General features: G+C 50.0%; 1 protein-coding gene across 1 annotated transcript in view; it reads left to right on the top strand.

Moving 5' to 3' along the window:
- MAP3K15 (mitogen-activated protein kinase kinase kinase 15) overlaps nucleotides 1-18,830 on the top strand; it is a 151,594-nt gene that overhangs the window by 126,320 nt on the left and 6,444 nt on the right. Inside the window, exons 19-25 of the mRNA XM_054676915.2 lie at nucleotides 5,519-5,676; nucleotides 11,137-11,320; nucleotides 12,102-12,261; nucleotides 12,974-13,148; nucleotides 14,268-14,453; nucleotides 14,733-14,838; nucleotides 16,588-16,753. Coding sequence (XP_054532890.1) covers nucleotides 5,519-5,676; nucleotides 11,137-11,320; nucleotides 12,102-12,261; nucleotides 12,974-13,148; nucleotides 14,268-14,453; nucleotides 14,733-14,838; nucleotides 16,588-16,753 — 1,135 coding nt within the window. The remainder of the gene's footprint in view (nucleotides 1-5,518; nucleotides 5,677-11,136; nucleotides 11,321-12,101; nucleotides 12,262-12,973; nucleotides 13,149-14,267; nucleotides 14,454-14,732; nucleotides 14,839-16,587; nucleotides 16,754-18,830) is intronic.

Genomic DNA, 18,830 nt, shown 5'->3' with positions numbered 1-18,830 from the left:
TTTTTTTTCCAGCAGCGCTTCTTCTTGATGTAGCGTATGGATGAGTGATGTCATGGTGTGTAGTTCTGAACTTGAAGGTAGAAGATATGGGTTCTAGCCTAAGTGAATCCTTTAGCCTCTCTGAACCTCAGTTGCCTCCTGTGTAAAGTAGGAATAACGGTAGATAGTGCTTCCTCTGCCTAACCTTCCAGAATCGTTTGAGTCAGATGGACAAGGCTACGTGGAGACAATTGGTAAGCCATCAAGTGCTCACCAGGAGTCAGATTTGTGGCAGGCAGCCTCCAAAATGACCCCCAATGATACCTACCTCCTGATAGTCACACCCTTGCGTAGTTCCCTCCCGTTGAATGTGGACTGGACTTAGCAACTTGCTCCTGATGAATAGGAAGAAGTGGGAGTGATGGTGTGTGACCTGGACACTAGGTCATAAAAGGCAGTGTGCCATTCCTCTTTCTCTTGGATCAGTCTCTCTGAGGGAAGCCATGTCTCAAACCAGTCCTATGGAGGATCCCATGTACTGAAAAACCGAAGCCCCCCACTAGCTCTATCCTTAGTGAGCTTGGAAACTGATCCTCCAGCCCCAGTCCAGCCTTCAGATGACTGTAGCCCCAGCTGACATCTGGACTGCAACTTCCTGGGAGACCCTGAGCCAGGTCCACCCAGCTAGTTAGTTGCTGCTGGATTTCAACCCTTAGAAACGCTGTAAGACCTAACTATTTGTTGTTTGAGTTGATAGATTTGGGGGATCATTTCTTAAACAGCAATAAATAACTAATATGAATGTCATTATTAAATCCTTGCCTTTAGAAAGAGTGCTGTTCACCATGGCTCCATATTTTAAAAAATCTGCAAATTTATTTTTAACTTTTGTGGGTATATAGCAGGTATATATATTTATGGGGTATATAGACTATTTTGATACAGGCACACAATGTGTAATAATCACATCAGGGTAAATAAGGTATTTATTTCCTCAGGCATTTATCCTTTGTGTTACAAACAATCCAGTTATGCTCTTTTCAGTTTTTTAAAATGTACAGTTTTTTTTTTTTTCTGAGACAAGGTCTCACTCCCATCTGCCCAGGCTGGAGGGCAGTGGCGTGATCTCAGTTCACTGCAGCCCCAACTTCATGGGCTCAGGTGATCCTCCCACCTCAGCCTTCCAAGTAGCTGAGACTACATGTGCACACCACCAACCCTGACTAATTTTTTGTACTTTTTTAGTAGAGATGGGGTCTCGCTGTGTTGCCCAGGCTGGTCTCAAACTCCTGGGCTCAAGTGATCCACCCACCTCGGCCTCCCAAAGTGCTGGGATTGCAGGCATGAGCCACCATGCCCAGCCAAAATGTATTGACTATGGTCACCCTGTTGTGCTATCAAATACTAGATCTTATTCATTCTTTCTATTTTTTTTTGTACCCACTAACCATCCCCACCTTCCCCCAGTCCCCACTGCCCTTCCCAGCCTCTGGTAACCATCCTTCTACTCTCCATGTCCCTGAGTTCAATTGTTTTGATTTTTAGCTCTCACAAATAAGTGAGAGCATGCAATGTTTCTCTTTCTATGCCTGACTTATTTCGCTTTATATAATGATCTCCAGTTCCATCCATGTTGTTGCAGATGACAGGATCTCATTCTTTTAATGGCTGAATGGTACTCCATTGTGTATATGTACCACATTTTATCCATTCATCTGTTGATGGACACTTAGGTTGCCTCCAAATCTTGGCTATTGTGAACAGTGCTTCAACAAACATGGGGGTGCAGATATCTCTTTGATATACTGATTTCCTTTCTTTTGGGTATATACCTAGGAATGGGGTTGCCGGATCCTATGATAACTCTATTCTTAGGTTTTTGAGGAACCTCCAAACTGTTCTCCATAGTGGTTGTACTAATTTACACTCCCACCAACAGTGTATGAGGGTTCCCTTTTCTCCACATCCTCGCCCGCATTTGTTATTGCCTGTCTTTTGGATATCAGCCATTTTAACTGCAGTGAGATGCTATCTCACTGTGGTTTTGATTTGCATTTTTCTGATGATTAGGGATGTTGAGCACCCTTTCATATGCCTGTTGGCCATTTACAAATGTCTTCTTTTGAGAAATGTCTATTCAGATGTTTTGCCCATTTTTAAAAATCTAATTATTAGATGTTTTCTTATAGAGTTGTGTGAGCTCCTTATATATTCTGGTGACTAATCTCCTGGCAGAGGGGTATTTTGCAAATATTTTCTCCCATTCTGTGGGTTGTCTCTTCACTTTGCTGACTGTTTCCTTTGCTGTGCAAAATCTCCAAATTTAGAATTAAGCAGACTAAATAGGCTTCAATTATGAAATAATTGTACCAGGATGGACAGTTATTTGATCAGAGCCAATTAGCCATTGATGTTTGGTTTAGCGTTTCTTTTCTACTGCTGGATACATCTATAAATGTATTCTCTTGCTCTTTGAAGAAATAAATTTAGTGATTATATTAGTCAGGGTCCAGGCAGAAAAACAAAAATAACCCCAGTTATTTCCATGGAGAGAATTTAATAGAAATAACTGTTTGCTGGTTACCAAAAACCAAAAAGGCAGAAAGGGAGGCCCTGAGGTATCAGGAAGCCTATACCCCTGGGGCTTGGGGGTCAAATGGGAGGGTGAGATTAGAACTTGTTCGGAGGGAGTGTCACCAGGCTGGAGCAGGTACCTCTGAGGGGCAAGATGAGGCTGGTTCTGGAAGTACGGGGTGACACACAGCTGGAGACTGGGGCCAACTGAGGGTCCAACGCCAAGCTTAGGGCCACAGCAAGCACACAGCAGGTCTCCGCTCCCTCCCGCATCCTTCCAGGGTCTCTCTTTAGCGCCACCTGGTTGCAGAGCCTGATGGGGAGCTGCAGGCGAAGCAGAGTCCCAGACTCAGCATCACAGAGCAGAGCTGAGAAGAGGGTAGCTTCATAAGCAGCACAGTATCGGATCCTTCCTCAATTAGGGATTCGTTAGAAGGCACATTCCCTGCCAAGACCTCTCCCTCTGTTACAGCAGCAAGAGCCCATAGGGGATATTGTGTCATCGGACGTTCCCTTCTTGGGGCTCTGGGATTTCCTAACAGGGCATCAAGTGTAATGTGCTGCCATGTTGCCCAACTCTGCAACTCACTGAACATTTCCCCGCCAGGGCATCAGCTCTGGAGACCAAAGCCATCATTTGTTCCTCATCGATCTGTTGTGCTCACTGATACAACCCAATTCATATTTAAGTTTATATTTAAGTCACTTGTAATTGAATACAATTAAAACTTAAAAATGCATTTCTTCAGTCTCACTAGCTACATTTCAAGGGCCCAACAGTCAAATATATGAGGCTAGTGACTACCATATTTAACCACACAGAATAGAACGTTGCCATCAGCGCAGGACATTCCATCCGTCACAGCTGCCCCTAGAGTATTTAAAGAATGCTAATAAGACATAGGATCTTCCAGAGGGGGACACAGGAGGTAGCTTCTCCAAACTTTCTTTATAGCCAGTGCGCCCTTTGCTTTCCTTTTTTTTTTTTTTGGAGACTGAGTCTCGCTTTGTCGCCAAGGCTGGAGTGCAGTAATGCGATCTCAGCTCACTGCGAGCCAGGTTCAAGGGATTCTCCTGCCTCAGCCTCCCGAGTAGCTGGGATTACAGGCACCCACCACCATGTCTGGCTAATTTTTGCATTTTTATATTTTTAGTAGAGACGGGGTTTCGCCATGTTGGCCAGGCTGGTCTCGAACTTCTGACCTCAGGTGATCCGCCTGCCTTGGCCTCCCAAAGTGCTGGGATTACAGGCGTTAGCCACCGTGCCCGGCCCTGCTTTCATTGATTAAACCTTTAGTTGTGTAATCCTCAGATAGGCCTTTGAATTTCTCTGGGTTTCAGTGTTCTATTCATGCGTGGCCAAGGTCATCTCTGACTTTGCTGTCTTTTTCTAAATTTCTTTGCCAGCCCCCAGGAGCTGCTGTCACTTTCACACATGTCCCCTTTGCACAGGCTGAGTTTCAAGGAAAACGAAGGATGTTATTCGCAGAGCCCTTGACTGACCTCCCCGTGTGCTGTCTCCCACAACAGCACGTCCAAAGCCAGAGCCCTGGGCCCACCCTGCTTGCCACTGGGCCTGTGCCCTTGCCATTGCCTCCTTAACTATTCCCACCCCCTGCCCCGTGTCAGACATCGCTTGTTCCCCGGACCGCTGTCTATCTCACACCCATGATCCCCTTTGTCCAGCCCTCCAGCCTTCACAGCAGGACCCTGCTTCCCTGACAGCCCCGGCTACCAACCCAGCAAAGTTACACTTTACCCAGGCTGCTCCCCACCAAGGCCTGAGCCTGGCAGGGGTGCTAGAACCCAGGTGGGACTCTTCCAGTGGATGACTTGGGGCTGCAGACTCCCCAGCAGCCTGGCTGAAGCCCTCTCCGGGCTGCTCTCCCATCCCAGATTCTTCCTGATTCTGCCTTCCTCTCCACTCCCAGGTGTTGGACCTGCCATGTGGTCCGCAGCCGGCCCTGCCCACCATGCTCCCTCCCGCTTTGTCCTTCAGAGACCTTCTCCCCAATAAATCTCTCATATGTCTCATCTCGTCTTGGCATTTTACTCCTCAGAGGCCCAAATGGACACAGCCATAGTGTTCCCTGACCCGAACCAGGCAGAGAGTCAAACCCTATTTTATTAATGTTCTTGTAGCCTTCTGTGTATTTCTCTGTCCTAGCACCTACCACATTTTGCCATTACTGCCACCGCTGCCAGCATTCTGTCTGTCTCCTCCACTAGGCACCTCCCTACCATCAGGCTGTGTTTCTCACGTTCTGGCTTCCCTGTATTTGGCATGTACTAATATGTGCTGACTGAATTGCGCCATTTGTCCTTTGATGGGCCAGGCAGTCCTCTCTCCACGTGGTTAGTATTAAAGGAAGGCATGTTGCATGCCTCTGGTCAAAGAAATATGCAGTCAGGCCAGGAGCAGTGGCTCACGCCTATAATCCCAGCACTTTGGGAAGCTGAGGCAGGCACATCACCTGAGGTCAGAGAGACCAGCCTGGCCCACATGGTAAAACCTCGTCTCTACTAAAAATACAAAAATTAGCCGGGCATGGTGGTGTGTGCCTCTAATCCCAACTACTTGGGTGGCTGTGGCGTGAGAATTGCTTGAACCCGGGAGGTGGAGTTCGCGGTGAGCCGAGATCACGCCACTGCACTCCAGCCTGGGCGACAGAGCAAGACTCTGTCTCAAAAAAAAAAAAAAAAAAAAAAAAGAAGCAACCATATTATTTATGCATGGGACAAGACTCCATCTGCCATTCGTGAAGCCATTCATTTCACAATTAGTGGTGGGTTTTTTGTTTTGTTTTGTTTTTGAGACAAGGTCTTGCTATATTGTCCAGGCTGGTCTCCAACACCTGGGCTCAGGTGATCCTCCTGCCTCAGCCTCCTGAGTAGCTGGGACTACAGGCCACTTAGTTTCTGAGCAATATGGTACCCACAGCCTGTTTGTTTGTTTTCCAAATAGGCACCCTGCAGTACATGGCACCTGAGATAATTGACCAAGGGCCTCGCGGATATGGTGCCCCAGCCGATATCTGGTCCCTGGGCTGCACCATCATTGAGATGGCCACCAGCAAGCCTCCGTTCCATGAGCTTGGTGAGCCGCAGGCAGCCATGTTCAAAGTAAGTCATGCTTCGTGATTGAGGTTGGGCGTGGTTGGGAAGTAGAATTAAAAACAAAGTCTCCTCCCAATCCAGAAAACCTCTCCACAAAGGTAGGAGAGAAGGAAACAGTTTTATTATTGGATAAGCATTAAACCAGAATGCGAGGTGCATCACAGGCAATCCACTGAGACTGCAAAGATGGAAAGCAATCTCACTGTTTCATAGAGCCGAGCAGACACAACCCGTGACATCTGTGTTCTCAAGAGAAACCGTAACTAGTCCTCAAGTAAGACAACTTGGTGGTGCCATTTGTCACAAGGAGCTCATCTTAGATTCACCTGGTGATTGGGGGGACCATTGGTGTTCACTGTTTGGCTTCATCCAAAGGAAAATATAGGCCGGGCGCGGTGGCTCACGCCTGTAACCCCAGCAATTTGGGAGGCCGAGATGGGTGGATCACCTGAGGTCAGGAGTTAGACACCATCCTGGGCAACATGGCAAAACCTCGTCTCTGATACAAAAATCAGCTGGACGTGGTGGCGCATGCCTGTAATCCCAGCTACTCGGGAGACTGAAACAGGAGAATCGCTTGAATCCAGGAGGCAGAGGTTGCAGTGAGCCGAGATTGCACCACTGCAGTCCCGCCTGGGTGACAGCAAGACACTACCTCAAAAAAAAAAAAAAAAAAAAAGGAAAAACACTAAACTTCTCATATCTTTAAGACAGTAGGTAGTTTTGGAGTGAAGCCACCATCAAAGTTAGAAACCTACCTTCCTATTTCTGGGAGAGCAGAGTTATGAAAACATTAATAAAAGATGACAGGTTTAAAAAAAAAAAAGAAAAAGGAAACTAGGAGATAGAGGCCCTATCTTCTTTGATGATTACATTTCAGAGAGATGGCTTCCAGGTCCTTGCAAAAGACATTTCTGGCAAGAGTCTTATTTAGCTGTTTAAAAGATTCACATATATCTCAGAGACAGAGAAAGAACCTAAAAGTTATAAGTTCTCTCAAGTCAAGGCTCTAAGAAAGCTGGGCAGGGTGGGGGAGGGTCCTTTCCCTTTATTTTCAACAGGGAGAATCCAGCCCCTTAGTTTCCCTTCATGTTTGCTCTTACAGTGGGTAAGTCTCAAAGGCCATGTGGGATCTGTGCCTTTGGGGGACAGGTTTCTGACTGGCTTCTGGAGAGGTGGGAGTTGGGCTATCAGGTAAATATATCCCTTATCATTCCAACAACCCTCCCCGAGCTAACAGGAAGGGCAGCCCATGTACTGGGGCCAACATAGTGCAGATTGAGCATTGCGGGTGGGGGTTTTACCGCCGAGCAGCCAAGATTGTGGAAAGGGATGTCCTTCCTTGTGACCTCACGGGAAGCTGATGCTAGGACACCCCGGTGTACCCAAGGTTGGGTGTGCAGCTTCTGGCCTCGTGTATGCTTAGAAACATGTAAGGGGCTTGATGTGGTTTGGCCATGTCCCCACCCAAATCTCATCTTGAATTGTAGTTCCCATAATCCCCACGTGTTGTGGGAGGGACCCGGTGGGGATAATTGAATCATGGGGGTGATTTCCCCCATCCAGTTCTTCTGATAGTGAGTTCTCACGAGATCTGATGGTTTTATAAGGGGCTTCCGCCTTTGCTGGTTCTCATTCTCTCTCCTGCCGCCCTGTGAAGAGGTGCCTTCTGCCATGGATGTAAATGTCCTGAGGCCTCCCCAGCCGCGTGGAACTGTGAATCAATTAAACCTCTTTATAAATTACCCAGTCTCAGGTATTTCTTCATAGCAGCATGAGAACAGACTAATGCAGAGCTCTAGCCCTAGGATGCCATTACCAGCACTGACCTTCCATGGGGCACTGCCTTGAGACAGCAGGGTCACAAAAGGCCAAATGGCCATTGCCTATGGATGATGAGGCCGCAGTGTGTGGACACGGCCCTGATAGAACGTGATTCCAGAGGCGTCTTCCTGGCTTCTCTGCCAAACACGGCGCCTTCGTGGCCTGTGTCTGTGCCAGGCTCTCTGCTTCCCTCTTGGGCAGAAGGAACTTGGAGGTGTGAGTGCAGGTTTCTGCTGGTTGAGGTGAGGGCAGCATGTTCAATGGGTCCTGAGTGCTGCCTGCTTGGGTGCCTTGGCTGCTCTCTCCAGCCCGGCGAGGCCCCTGCAGAAGGGTCTCAGAGCTTCTCACCTCCTATCAGCTGCTTGGGTTCAGAGCCCAGGCCAAGACCTCAAGTCGACAAGAGTATTCTGACACCTGCAATCCCAAGAGGACCCTCAGCTCCTGGGCTGGAAGACAGCAATGACCGTCCTCAGCACTTTGACCGTGTGCGGTGGACCCTGTTGGGGCCGTTGTAGATCTAACCTGCAGCTTCCATGGCAGCGTTGGAATAAACAGCAGCTGGTGACGAGGAAAACATGAGGCCCACCTGAGAGCCATGGCTGGCTGCTTTTTGACCTGCTGCTGACTTCTGGGAAACCAGGGAGAGAGCTGAAGGCTGTGACTGGCTCGATTCCTCCGCAGGGCATGCCTGGCTCCCCGCCTCCTCTTGTTTTTGTTTAGCGAATTCACTGTACAAAGTCTCTCTCTTTTTTTTTTTTTTTTGACAGAGTCTCACTCTGTCGCCCAGACTGGAGTACAGTGGCACAATCTTGGCTCACTGCAGCCTCTGCCTCCCGGGTTCAAGCGATTCTCCTGCCTCAGCCTCCCAAGTAGCTGGGATTGTAGGCATGGGCCACCATGCCTGGCTATTTTGTATTTTTAGTAGAGATGGGGTTTCACTATGTTGGCCAGACTGGTCTCAAACTCCAGTGATCCACCTGCCTCCGCGTCCCAAAGTGCTGGGATAACAGGTGAGAGCCACCGTGCCCCGCCTGTATGAAGGGTTTGAAAATGTACTGACTTTTTTGGATGGCATATGAAGTCACTTTTCATTGCCAATGAGAAAGTTATTATTAAATAAGTAATGGCCCCTGTGTTATTTCTGGGATCCTTCATTCCTTTAGAAAACTTTCAAGAAACTTCTGGGCAGTGTCTGAAACAAAGGAAACTCTCTTTCCCCTGAAGGGACTGTTACAGATTTAACTGTGTCACCCAAAAATGATATATGGAAGTCCTAACCCCCAGTACCTCAGAATGTGACCTTCTTTGGAAATAGGGTCTTTACAAAGAAAATCAAATGAAAATGGGGTCTGGAATGTGGGCCCTAATCCAGTATGACTGGTGTTTTGGACTTTTTTTTTTTTCTTTTTTAAATCTTTCTTTTTATTTTTTTTAACTAGTCAAGTGAAACAGTGGGAGTGGGGAAGGAACAAAGAAATCTCTAACTGGTTGTCATCAACTAGCTGCAAACACCACTGCACTCGGACCAGCCTGGTGTCTTTTAAAAAGGGGGGATATTTGAGCCAGGTGCATTGGCTCACCCCTATAATCCCAGCACTTTGGGAGGCCGACGCAGGAGGATCACTTGAGGCCAGGAGTTCAAGATCCCCCGGGGCAACATAGCAAGACCCCGTGTCTACAAAACATCAAAAAATTAGCCCATGTGGTGGTGCACACCTGTGGTCCCAGCTACTCAGGAACCTGAAGCAGGAGGATCCCTTGGGCCCAGGAGTTGGAGGCTGCAGTGAGCTATGATCATGCTACTGTATTCCAGCCTGGGTGACCAAGTGAGACCCTGTCTCAAAAAGTTGGGGGGTGGGGGTGGAGATTTGGACACACATGCTCAGAAGACAAAGTACGATTCCCAGGGGAATGCCTCGGGGAGGCAGAGGAGAGAGGGGGGTGCATCTAGGAGCCAAGGAGCGCCAGAGACCACCCGCAGACCACGAGAAGCTAGAAGAGGCAAAGGGGGATTCCCTGCATGTTTCAGGAGTCCGTGGCCCTACCAACGCTTGGATCTTGGACTTCCAGCCTCCAGGACTGTGAGACAATAAGCACCTGTTGTTTCAGCCACCCGGTTTGTGGTATTTTGTTACAGTGGCCCTAGGAGACCAATACAAGGAGCTTTTGGGTCACGGCAAAGCACCCTTAAAGAGGACCTCCCAGCCGGGTGTCATTGTGCTGCCCACATTTGCTGTTTTCAGAGAGCCGGGCAGAGGCCACCCTTTCCTTTTCATGTTCTTGCCTGAATGTTGGTCTTTGTACCCCTAGTGCCTGTGAACAGTGCCAGCTTAACCTCCCTACCGCTCAGGTGAGAGGAGCCACCTGTGAGGCACCCTGCATTGCAGACCTGGCGGTGGGTGGGATTTCACCCAGCATTTAGTGTTCTTCGAATCCGTAACTCCTGAGCTGGGCAGCCTGGCCAGGAGGAGCGCTGTGTTGGAAACAGCACATGGCCGTGACTGCCAGGTCAAGGGCCTTGGGGACAGGAAGTCGGGAGGCCTGGCCCTCTACACTCTGCAGCACCCTGAGCTCACTCGGCGGGGATTGTGGAGGCTGAGCCAGCCCCCAGGAGCTCTGAGGAGCTGGGAATGGGCATGGGTCTGGAGGACAGAACAGCTTCCACGCCTGGATTGTTGGGTGGGCTTGGAAAAGACACAGGGTGGACTGTGAAACTGAAGGTGACAACTCCTAAAAAGATGAGAGGGCCACCCTACTGGGAACAGTTATGAAGGAGGGGGCTATATAACATGTCATGGAAGCATGTCCGTGTCACAGCGAGATGTGGCAGCTCAGAACCAACTCTTACTTCCCTACAGGTCACAGGGACAGAGAGCCATTAGTTACCTGTCTGTACATTGGCAGCCTCAAGGTTTTGTCTGCTTGTGGTTTTGAGCTGGAGGCTGGGAATCTGGGCTGTGGATGCAGAGGGATTGAGAGGTGTTAAAGGCATCTCTTGGGGACCCTGTGCGTCAGGGAACAGGTAACAGATGCCTTTGAGTATCCTTAGAGGACATGCCTCCCTAGGCTGTGGCCCAAGTCCCATCTCAGTTCTCTACTGCTATGTACCAAACCACCCCAAAATTTCAGAAGCTTAAAACGATGACTTTTTCTCATGCCTCTTTGAGCTGACTGTTGGCTCTTCTGTGGGTTTTGCCTGGGCTCACTCACATGGTTGCAGCCAAGTGGTGCTTTGGGGGAGCAGGGTGGCCTGAGAGGCCCCTCCCTCGTGGCAGTTCCAGCTGGGATGGCTGGGGCGTCCTCTCCACGGGGTCGTACCTCCTGGGCTTCCTCTCTGCATGGTGGTCTCGGGGCTTTAAGGGTGACTAGCGGAGCCACAAGACCTCTTAAGGCCCGGGCCCTGAAACTCTCACCATGTCACTTCTGTCACTATCTGTTGGTCAAAGTCAAGTCACAAGATGCCAGGGAGGGGGAAATGGACTCCACCTTGGGGTGGGAGTAACAAGAACGTGACGTTGCAAAGGGGCATGGATTATGCCTGTCCTGGGATGTCAGGTGTACAGGAGTTTTGGACTGAGACGTGGATACCTGAATTCACCCAAGGCCTCACTGACACATCGGTTACCTCTCCCTTAAATGCAGGTGGGCATGTTTAAGATCCACCCTGAGATTCCAGAAGCCCTTTCAGCTGAAGCCCGAGCCTTCATTTTATCCTGTTTCGAGCCTGACCCCCACAAACGTGCCACCACTGCTGAGCTACTGAGAGAGGGTTTCTTAAGGCAGGTGAAGAAGGGCAAGAAGAACCGAATTGCCTTCAAGCCCTCAGGTGAGGCCTCCCTGGACAGCTGGGGCAGCACCCTGGCCACATGAATGCTGGGCGCTGGGCTTCTCTGCTGCTCAGGAGGGAGAGTTCTGGCTATCCAGAGCCCTGGGCTGCTCACGTCACTCCCATTTTTGTGAAGAGTGATGGGGCCTGTGCAGTAGGTTTGGAGGTTGTCAAAATCCTACTAATACATGCACCTCGATCTCCTGACAGAGGCCCAGGGAGTCTCTGGGTGACTGGGCTGCCGTCTGCTGGAAGTTGTTCCTTCGGGATTGGGAAGAGAGTGGGGAGGCAAGAGGTACCCCAGCTGGGGTTCTGCATCTTCCCCATGTGCCAGAGCCTGGGGCTTCAGTTTTGGAGCCTGGCTTGTCATCGTGTGCCAACCCTGACCTTGATTAAAGGATTTGTCAGGGAGGTTTGCCTGATGTGGCTGTCCTGCAGGCCACCGAAGTCCAGTGACACCTTCTGGGGCAGTAAGTCCTAACTGGCAATGATGTAAGAGTGGCCCCTGAAAAGGAAGCAGTTTGTCCTCTTTTCCCTGGTACCGATCGGGGTCAGAAGCTGCCAGAGTGAGTGGCTCAGCAACTTGCTCCATGAGGGACCCCCAACTGCATGCATCTGAGTAGAAATACAGCACCTGTGGCCCGTCCCCCACCTGACCCACATTTCTACAGGATCCTGGGTGCCTGGGCGGTTCACCTGGGCTAGAGGGGCTGCCAGGGACTCAGCTCCACCCCGTCCCTCTCTGAGTCTCCCCATTCGGTGTCTGGCTGTCCCCCTACAGAAGGTCCCCGCGGTGTCGTCCTGGCCCTGCCCACACAGGGGGAGCCCATGGCCACCAGCAGTAGCGAGCACGGCTCTGTCTCCCCAGACTCCGACGCCCAGCCTGACGCACTCTTTGAGAGGACCCGGGCGCCCAGGCACCACCTTGGCCACCTCCTCAGGTACACCCGTATTCTGTCCGTCTGCCGCGGGCCCGAAAGGGTGCTGGTAGTCCTCCGCCACAGGGCACCTCCCTGGTCCCAACCAGACGGCCACTGAGGGGTTTTACTTCCCTTCTGCAGGGCAGTAGGGCGGCTGGGCCGCCCCATCCTGGCAAGGAGGGTGCTTCGTTCACTTGCTGTCCCTTCCCCTCCCTCCCTGTCCTTTCATTCCCCACATGTGCCCTCCCCCACCTCTCCTCTTCCCTTCTCTCTCCCCTCTCCTTCGACACTTCCCCTCTCTCCTCTTCCCCCTCTCTCTCCCCCTCACCCTTGCCCCCTCTGTCCCTGCATCTTCCGGCCCCCTCCTCCTCGTGGCCCCTCCTCCTCCCTTCCTCCTTTTCCTTCCTCTCTCTTCCTCCTTCCCCTGTCCCCCTCACCTTCCCTCCCTCACCTCTCCTTCTGTGCTTGCCCCCTTCCCTCCCTCCCTCCCTCCCTCCTCCCTGTCTCCTGGGAGGCTCCTTTACCCCGCCTCCCCCTCCTTCTGCTCTCCCTCCTGCTGTGGGGGTTGACAGAACACTGCATGTCTGTCCTTCCTCCGGCAATTTCATCTTCTTGAGCACAGGGACTGCATCGCAGTTACCTCTCAGCCCTTCTCCAGGGCGTCCTAACATGACACACTCCCAGGGACAGTGCCCCGGCACGCACAGAGATTGTCACACGTGTTTGTCCACAGTGTTCCAGACGAGAGCTCAGCCTTGGAAGACCGGGGCTTGGCCTCGTCCCCGGAGGACAGGGACCAGGGCCTCTTCCTGCTACGCAAGGACAGTGAGCGCCGTGCCATCCTGTACAAAATCCTCTGGGAGGAGCAGAACCAGGTGGCTTCCAACCTGCAGGAGTGTGTGGCCCAGGTATTTGCCCGAGGGAGGGCACCGACTCTTCCCGCTCCCTCTGCCCAGGTCCCAGTCCCCAGACAGGTCCAATCAGTACCTCGGTTCCTGCCGCCCTGGAACATCTGCATAGTTACGGTGATCACTGTAAATGTTTCCCTAACGTCCTTCCCTTCCCCAACAAAACAAAAGAAAATACAAAGAAAAAAAGCTCTGCCGAAACATGAATTTGCAGATACCGCAGTGATTCCAGGCACTGGTGGGGCGGTGCTGCCCCCTGGTGAAAACCAGCCAGATGGTAGCAGAAAGCCCAAAGCACCTTCTCTGGCCTCTCATGATCCGGTTTTGAGTCCTGGAGTTAATCCCCAGCTGTAGGACACGCTAGAGCTGCCCTCAGAAGCTGGGAGAACAGCCACCTTGGGGAGGGTGGTTATGGGTGAAAATAACTGATTTTGAACTAGGGCACAGGACTGGCAAACCGATTCCCCTCCATTATTTCAGTTTATTTATTATTGTTGTTTTTTAATCTTTTTTTTTTTTAGACAGTCTCACTCTGTCGCCCAGGCTGGAGTGCAGCGGTGTGATCTTGGCTCACTGCAACCTCCGCCTCCTAGGTTCAAGTGATTCTCCCGCCTCAGCCTTTCCAGTAGCTGGGATTACACAGCGCCTGCCACCACACCCAGCTAATTTCTGTATTTTTAGTAGAGATGGGGTTTCGCCTTGTTGGCCAGGCTGGTCTTGAACTCCTGACCTCAGGTGATCTGCCTGCCTAGACTTCCCAAAGTGCTGGGATTACAGGTGTGAGCCACCATGCCCGGCCCCCCTCCCTTATTTCAGATGGAAAAGGGCCTTTTAGGAAGAGGCCGCTGCTCCGCTCTGAACTATGTCTATGGCCTTGATGGGGGCTCTTACAAGGGGTTAAACAGGAAGCCATTCACAGAGGGGCTTAGCTGTGCACCCACCAGGGAGAAGGGGCCAGGACCCTGACAGGAAGGTTATGGAGGGAACAAACAGAGACGCCTTCTCACCTGGGAGTTCCACAAGTTTCTTAGCAAATGGACCATCTTGTTTCCCCCAGTGTGTTCTGAACTCTCGCTCTCTCAATCTGACTCAATGAAAATGATTTGTGTGTGTTTTCAGAGTTCCGAAGAGTTGCATCTCTCAGTTGGACACATCAAGCAAATCATTGGGATCCTGAGGGACTTCATCCGCTCCCCAGAGCACCGGGTGATGGCGACCACAATATCAAAGCTCAAGGTGGACCTGGACTTTGACAGCTCGTCCATCAGTCAGATTCACCTGGTGCTGTTCGGATTTCAGGATGCCGTAAGTGCTCCATCTGGCCCTAGGGAACACACCAGATCTTGGAATTCATTTACCACCTCCTCCCATAGCCCCCATCTCTTCTTAACTGTATACACCTGAATCCCAAGCTTCAGCAGCTCCTCCTAAACAATGAAGTCCAGGAAATGGCATCTGGGTGAACTGGCTGATTGCATGCGGCCCCCAAGAGGATGAGTGTAGGTTGCCGTGATTCTCCGTGCAATGCACTGGAAATCTGGATTTTTGTGATTTTATTTTATTTTATTATTATTATTTTTTTAGGTAAATAAAATTTTGAGGAACCACTTAATTAGGCCCCACTGGATGTTCGCGATGGACAACATCATCCGCCGAGCGGTGCAGGCCGCGGTCACCATTCTCATCCCAGGTGAGCGCCCCCTTTGTGGTCAAGGTCAGCTTTAGGCCGTGAAAAGATAAGAAATATCCTCTTCATTCAACAGTTGTTGCTTTTCTCTTTTCCATCTTGGTTATCTACTTCCTTGGAATTAAATGCATGTTGTCATAGACTTCTTCCGGGGCCGATTCTGTAGTTCTGAGAGCATCTCGTGGTGCTGTATTTACGTGTCCCTGAAGCATGATGAAGGTGACTGCACATAGACTATAACTCACAATCTCAAAAGGGAGCATGGGGCCGGACGCGGTGGCTCATGCCTGTAATCCCAGCACTTTGGGAGGACGAGGTGGGCAGATCAACTGAGGTCAGGAGTTCAAGACCAGGCTGGCCAACATAGTGAAACCCCGTCTCTACTAAAAATACGAAAAATTAGCCAGGCTTGGTGGCACGTGCCTGTAATCCCAGCTACTCGGGAGGCTGAGGCAGGAAAATCGCTTGAAACCGGGTGGTGGAGGTTGCAGTGAGCCGAGATCATGCCACTGCACTCCAGCCTGGGCAACAGAGTGAGATTCCGTCTCAATAAAAATAAACAAATACATAAATAAATAAATAATATTAAATTAAAAGGGAGCATGGGGCCAGAGGGGAAGGATCCTCTAGTCCTCTGGTATCCCCTTCATCGTGCACTCAGGAATGTTTCTTGGGTAACTGACAATACAGTGGCTCAGATTCCTCTCTCTGAATCATCATGTAGTAGTTACAGAAGTTTTTGGTTTTTGTCAATTTCCTTTTTGAAATGTTACCAAAGTTGATTCTCCTTCTCTGGTGACTTCTTCCTGCTAAGGGAGGCTTTACAGCCCATTCTGTCGCCATCATGGTTTCCCCCTTTCCTTCAGCTCCTTGCTGTTTGGCTCCAGCCCACCCTCCTGAATGCACTGTGTAGCCCAGGCTCGGCTGCAGGAGAGGCTTGGGAAACCCCAGTGCTTAATTCCTCTCCCACTCCAAGCAGACACCTTCTGTAGTAAAACGGCACAGGCTTGGGTGGCAGCCTGGCTCTACTTATTTCTTTCTTTTCTTTTTTTTTTTTTCTGAGACAAGAGTCTTGCTCTGTCACCCAGGCTGGAGTGCAATGATGCGATCTCGCCTCACTGCAACCTCCATCTCCCAGGTTCAAGCAATTCTCCTGCCTCAGCCTCTCGAGTAGCTGGGGCTACAGGTGCGCGCCACCACACCCAGCTAATTTTTTTTTAGTAGAGACGGGGTTTCACCATGTTGGCCAGGATGGTCTTGGTCTCTTGACCTTGTGATCTGCCCGCCTCAGCCTCCCAAAGTGATGGGATTACAGGCGTGAGCCACTGCGCCCAGACCTGGCTAATTTTTGTATATATTTTTTAGTAGAGATGGGGTTTCACCATGTTGGCCGGGCTGGTTTCAAACTCCTGACCTCAAGTGATCTGCCTGCCTCAGCCTCCCAAAGTGCTTGGATTACAGGTGTAAGCCATTGCTCCTGGCCTGGTTGTACCTTTTGAACGCTGGCCTTGGTTCACTTCATATCCTTAAGCCTCAATTTCTACCTGTGGAAACTGGTGTGATCAACTTTACGCTGCAGAGAACCAAATGGAACAGTCTCCTCTCCATTTGTAAAGTCAGCAGTCCCCTAATGGAGCATGGCACGGGCTGGGCCAGCTTCTGAACAGCCCGGTTTGCTGACCTGGGTGTCTGCGACCCCAGGCCCCACTGGCCTGGTTTGCTCACCATTGTCATGTCTTGTGTGATTTGCAGAGCTCCGAGCCCACTTTGAGCCTACCTGTGAGACTGAAGGGGTAGATAAGGACATGGATGAAGTGGAAGAGGGCTATCCCCCAGCCACCGGACCTGGCCAGGAGGCCCAGCCCCACCAGCAGCACCTGAGCCTCCAGCTGGGTGAGCTCAGACAGGAGACCAACAGGTGAGGAGCTTCTGGGCCCTCCTCTGGGAGCAGGCGCTGGGACAGTGGCCTGAGCCACCAAGATGCTGATTAATTGGCTTTATTGTTGACCATCTCACCCAGGTCTTAGGAAAAAGCAGCTTCATCATCCATGAACTAGGCAAGGGCGCATATTCTCAGCCTCAATTGAGGGACTAGAGGAATGCCTTCCTTTAAAAAAAAAAAAAGTCAGAATCAGAGAGGTATATATAGTACCTTGCCCCAGACCACACAGAAATTACTCATACTAAAGGCAGCAGCATCTGTGAATTCTTTCTCTCTTTTCACCAAGATGGGGCCCCTGGCGTGGTGTGTGGGTCTCGCAGGCTCAGCAGCCTGCCCCTGCAGAAGTAGCAGGGTTTGGGGGTTGGTTAGCACTTCATCAGTGGATGCACATCCCATAATCCCGACCCCGAGGAAGTTTGTCCTGTTGTCATTTCTTCCATGTGATTTGTCATGATCCCTAGACGGGCATTAGTGGACTAGCTTCCCAACCAGGGAACCCTAGCATCACCATCATATTCCTCCAATGCACTGGTCTGTTTTGTTCACTTCCTGGCACATAGTAGGTGCTTAATATTTGTGAAGTGGATGGGCGTGGTGGCTCACGCCTGTAATCCCAACACTTTGAGAGGCCGAGGTGAGTGGATCACTTAAGGTCAAGAGTTTGAGACAGCCTGGCCAACATGGTGAAACCCCATCTCTTCTAAAACTACAAAATTAGCCAGGTATGGTGGCGCACGCCTGTAATCTTAGCTGCTTGGGAAGCTGAGGCAGGAGAATCGATTGAATCCGGGAGGTGGGGGTTGCAGTGAGCTGAGATCGTGCCATTGCACTCTAGCCTGGGCAATGAGAGAAACTCCATCTGAAAAAAAAGAAAAAAAGGGGAAGAAATATTTGTGAAATGAATAAAATTATTCCTGTTTGCTCTGGGAAGTCACATTATCAGCTGCGTGATTTGGTTTTTAAAAGTAATCCATAGTTGACCGGGCACGGTGGCTCACACCTGTAATCCCAGCACTTTGGGAGGCCAAGGTGGGTGGATCATAAGGTTAGGAGTTCGAGACCAGCCTGGCCAATATGGTGAAACCCCGTCTCTACTAAAAATACAAAAATTAGCTGGGCATGGTGGAACTTGCCTGTAATCCCAGCTACTCAGGAGGCTGAGGCAGAAGAATTGCTTGAACCTGGGAGGCGGAGGTTGCAGTGAGCCGAGATCGTGCCACTGCACTCCAGCCTGGGCAACAGCATGAGACTCTGTCTCAAAAAAAAAAAAAAAAAAAAAAAAAAAAAAAAAAAAAAAAAAATCCATAGTTATAGCAAATGAGTTGGTACTCATTCCAAATGACACTTTGTTGCTGTGTGATCATTGCTGAGGAATGCTAATGACTATTTAACCGGGAGACAAGGGGCCAGTTACGTATTTTGGATGAAAGGTTGTGTATGCTGTCAGGGATCTCTCAAGTTCAGTCTTAGATCATCTAATCATTTCTTTTTTTAAAAGACCCAGAGCTTTAGTTAAATGGTAGTGGTGGCAACATTTTGAAAGTTTTTAAAAATCACAAATATTAAAGTTGGTAATAATACTTAGCATTTCTTTAATATTTTTTCCCAATAAGTTTTTTTTTTTTTTAAGTTCAAGAGTACAAGTGCAGGTTTTTTACACAGGTAAACTTGTGTCATGGGGGTTTATTGTACAGATTGTTTCATCACCCAGGCATTAAGCCTAGTATCCATTAGTTGCTTTTCCTGATCTTCCTCCCAGCCTCCACCCTCTGGTAGGCCCCAGTGTGTGTTGTTCCCCTCTATGTGTCCATATGTTCTCATCATTTAGCTCCCACGGCATGTGGTATTTGGTTTTTTGTTCCTGCATTTGTTTGCTAAGGATAATGGCCTCCAGCTCCATTCATGTCCCTGCAAAGGACATGATCTTGTTCCTTTTTTATGGCTGCATAATATTCCATGGTGTATATGTACCACATTTTCTTTAGTCTATCATCAATGGACATTTAGGATGATTCCATGTCTTTGCTATTGTGAACAGTGCTGCAACGAACAT

This window comes from Pan troglodytes, chromosome X (assembly GCF_028858775.2).
Source record: "Pan troglodytes isolate AG18354 chromosome X, NHGRI_mPanTro3-v2.0_pri, whole genome shotgun sequence".
NCBI classification, from domain to species: Eukaryota; Metazoa; Chordata; class Mammalia; order Primates; family Hominidae; genus Pan; species Pan troglodytes.
The sequence above is the reverse complement of the archived record's forward strand: the minus strand, read 5'-3'. Positions and strand labels throughout refer to the sequence as shown.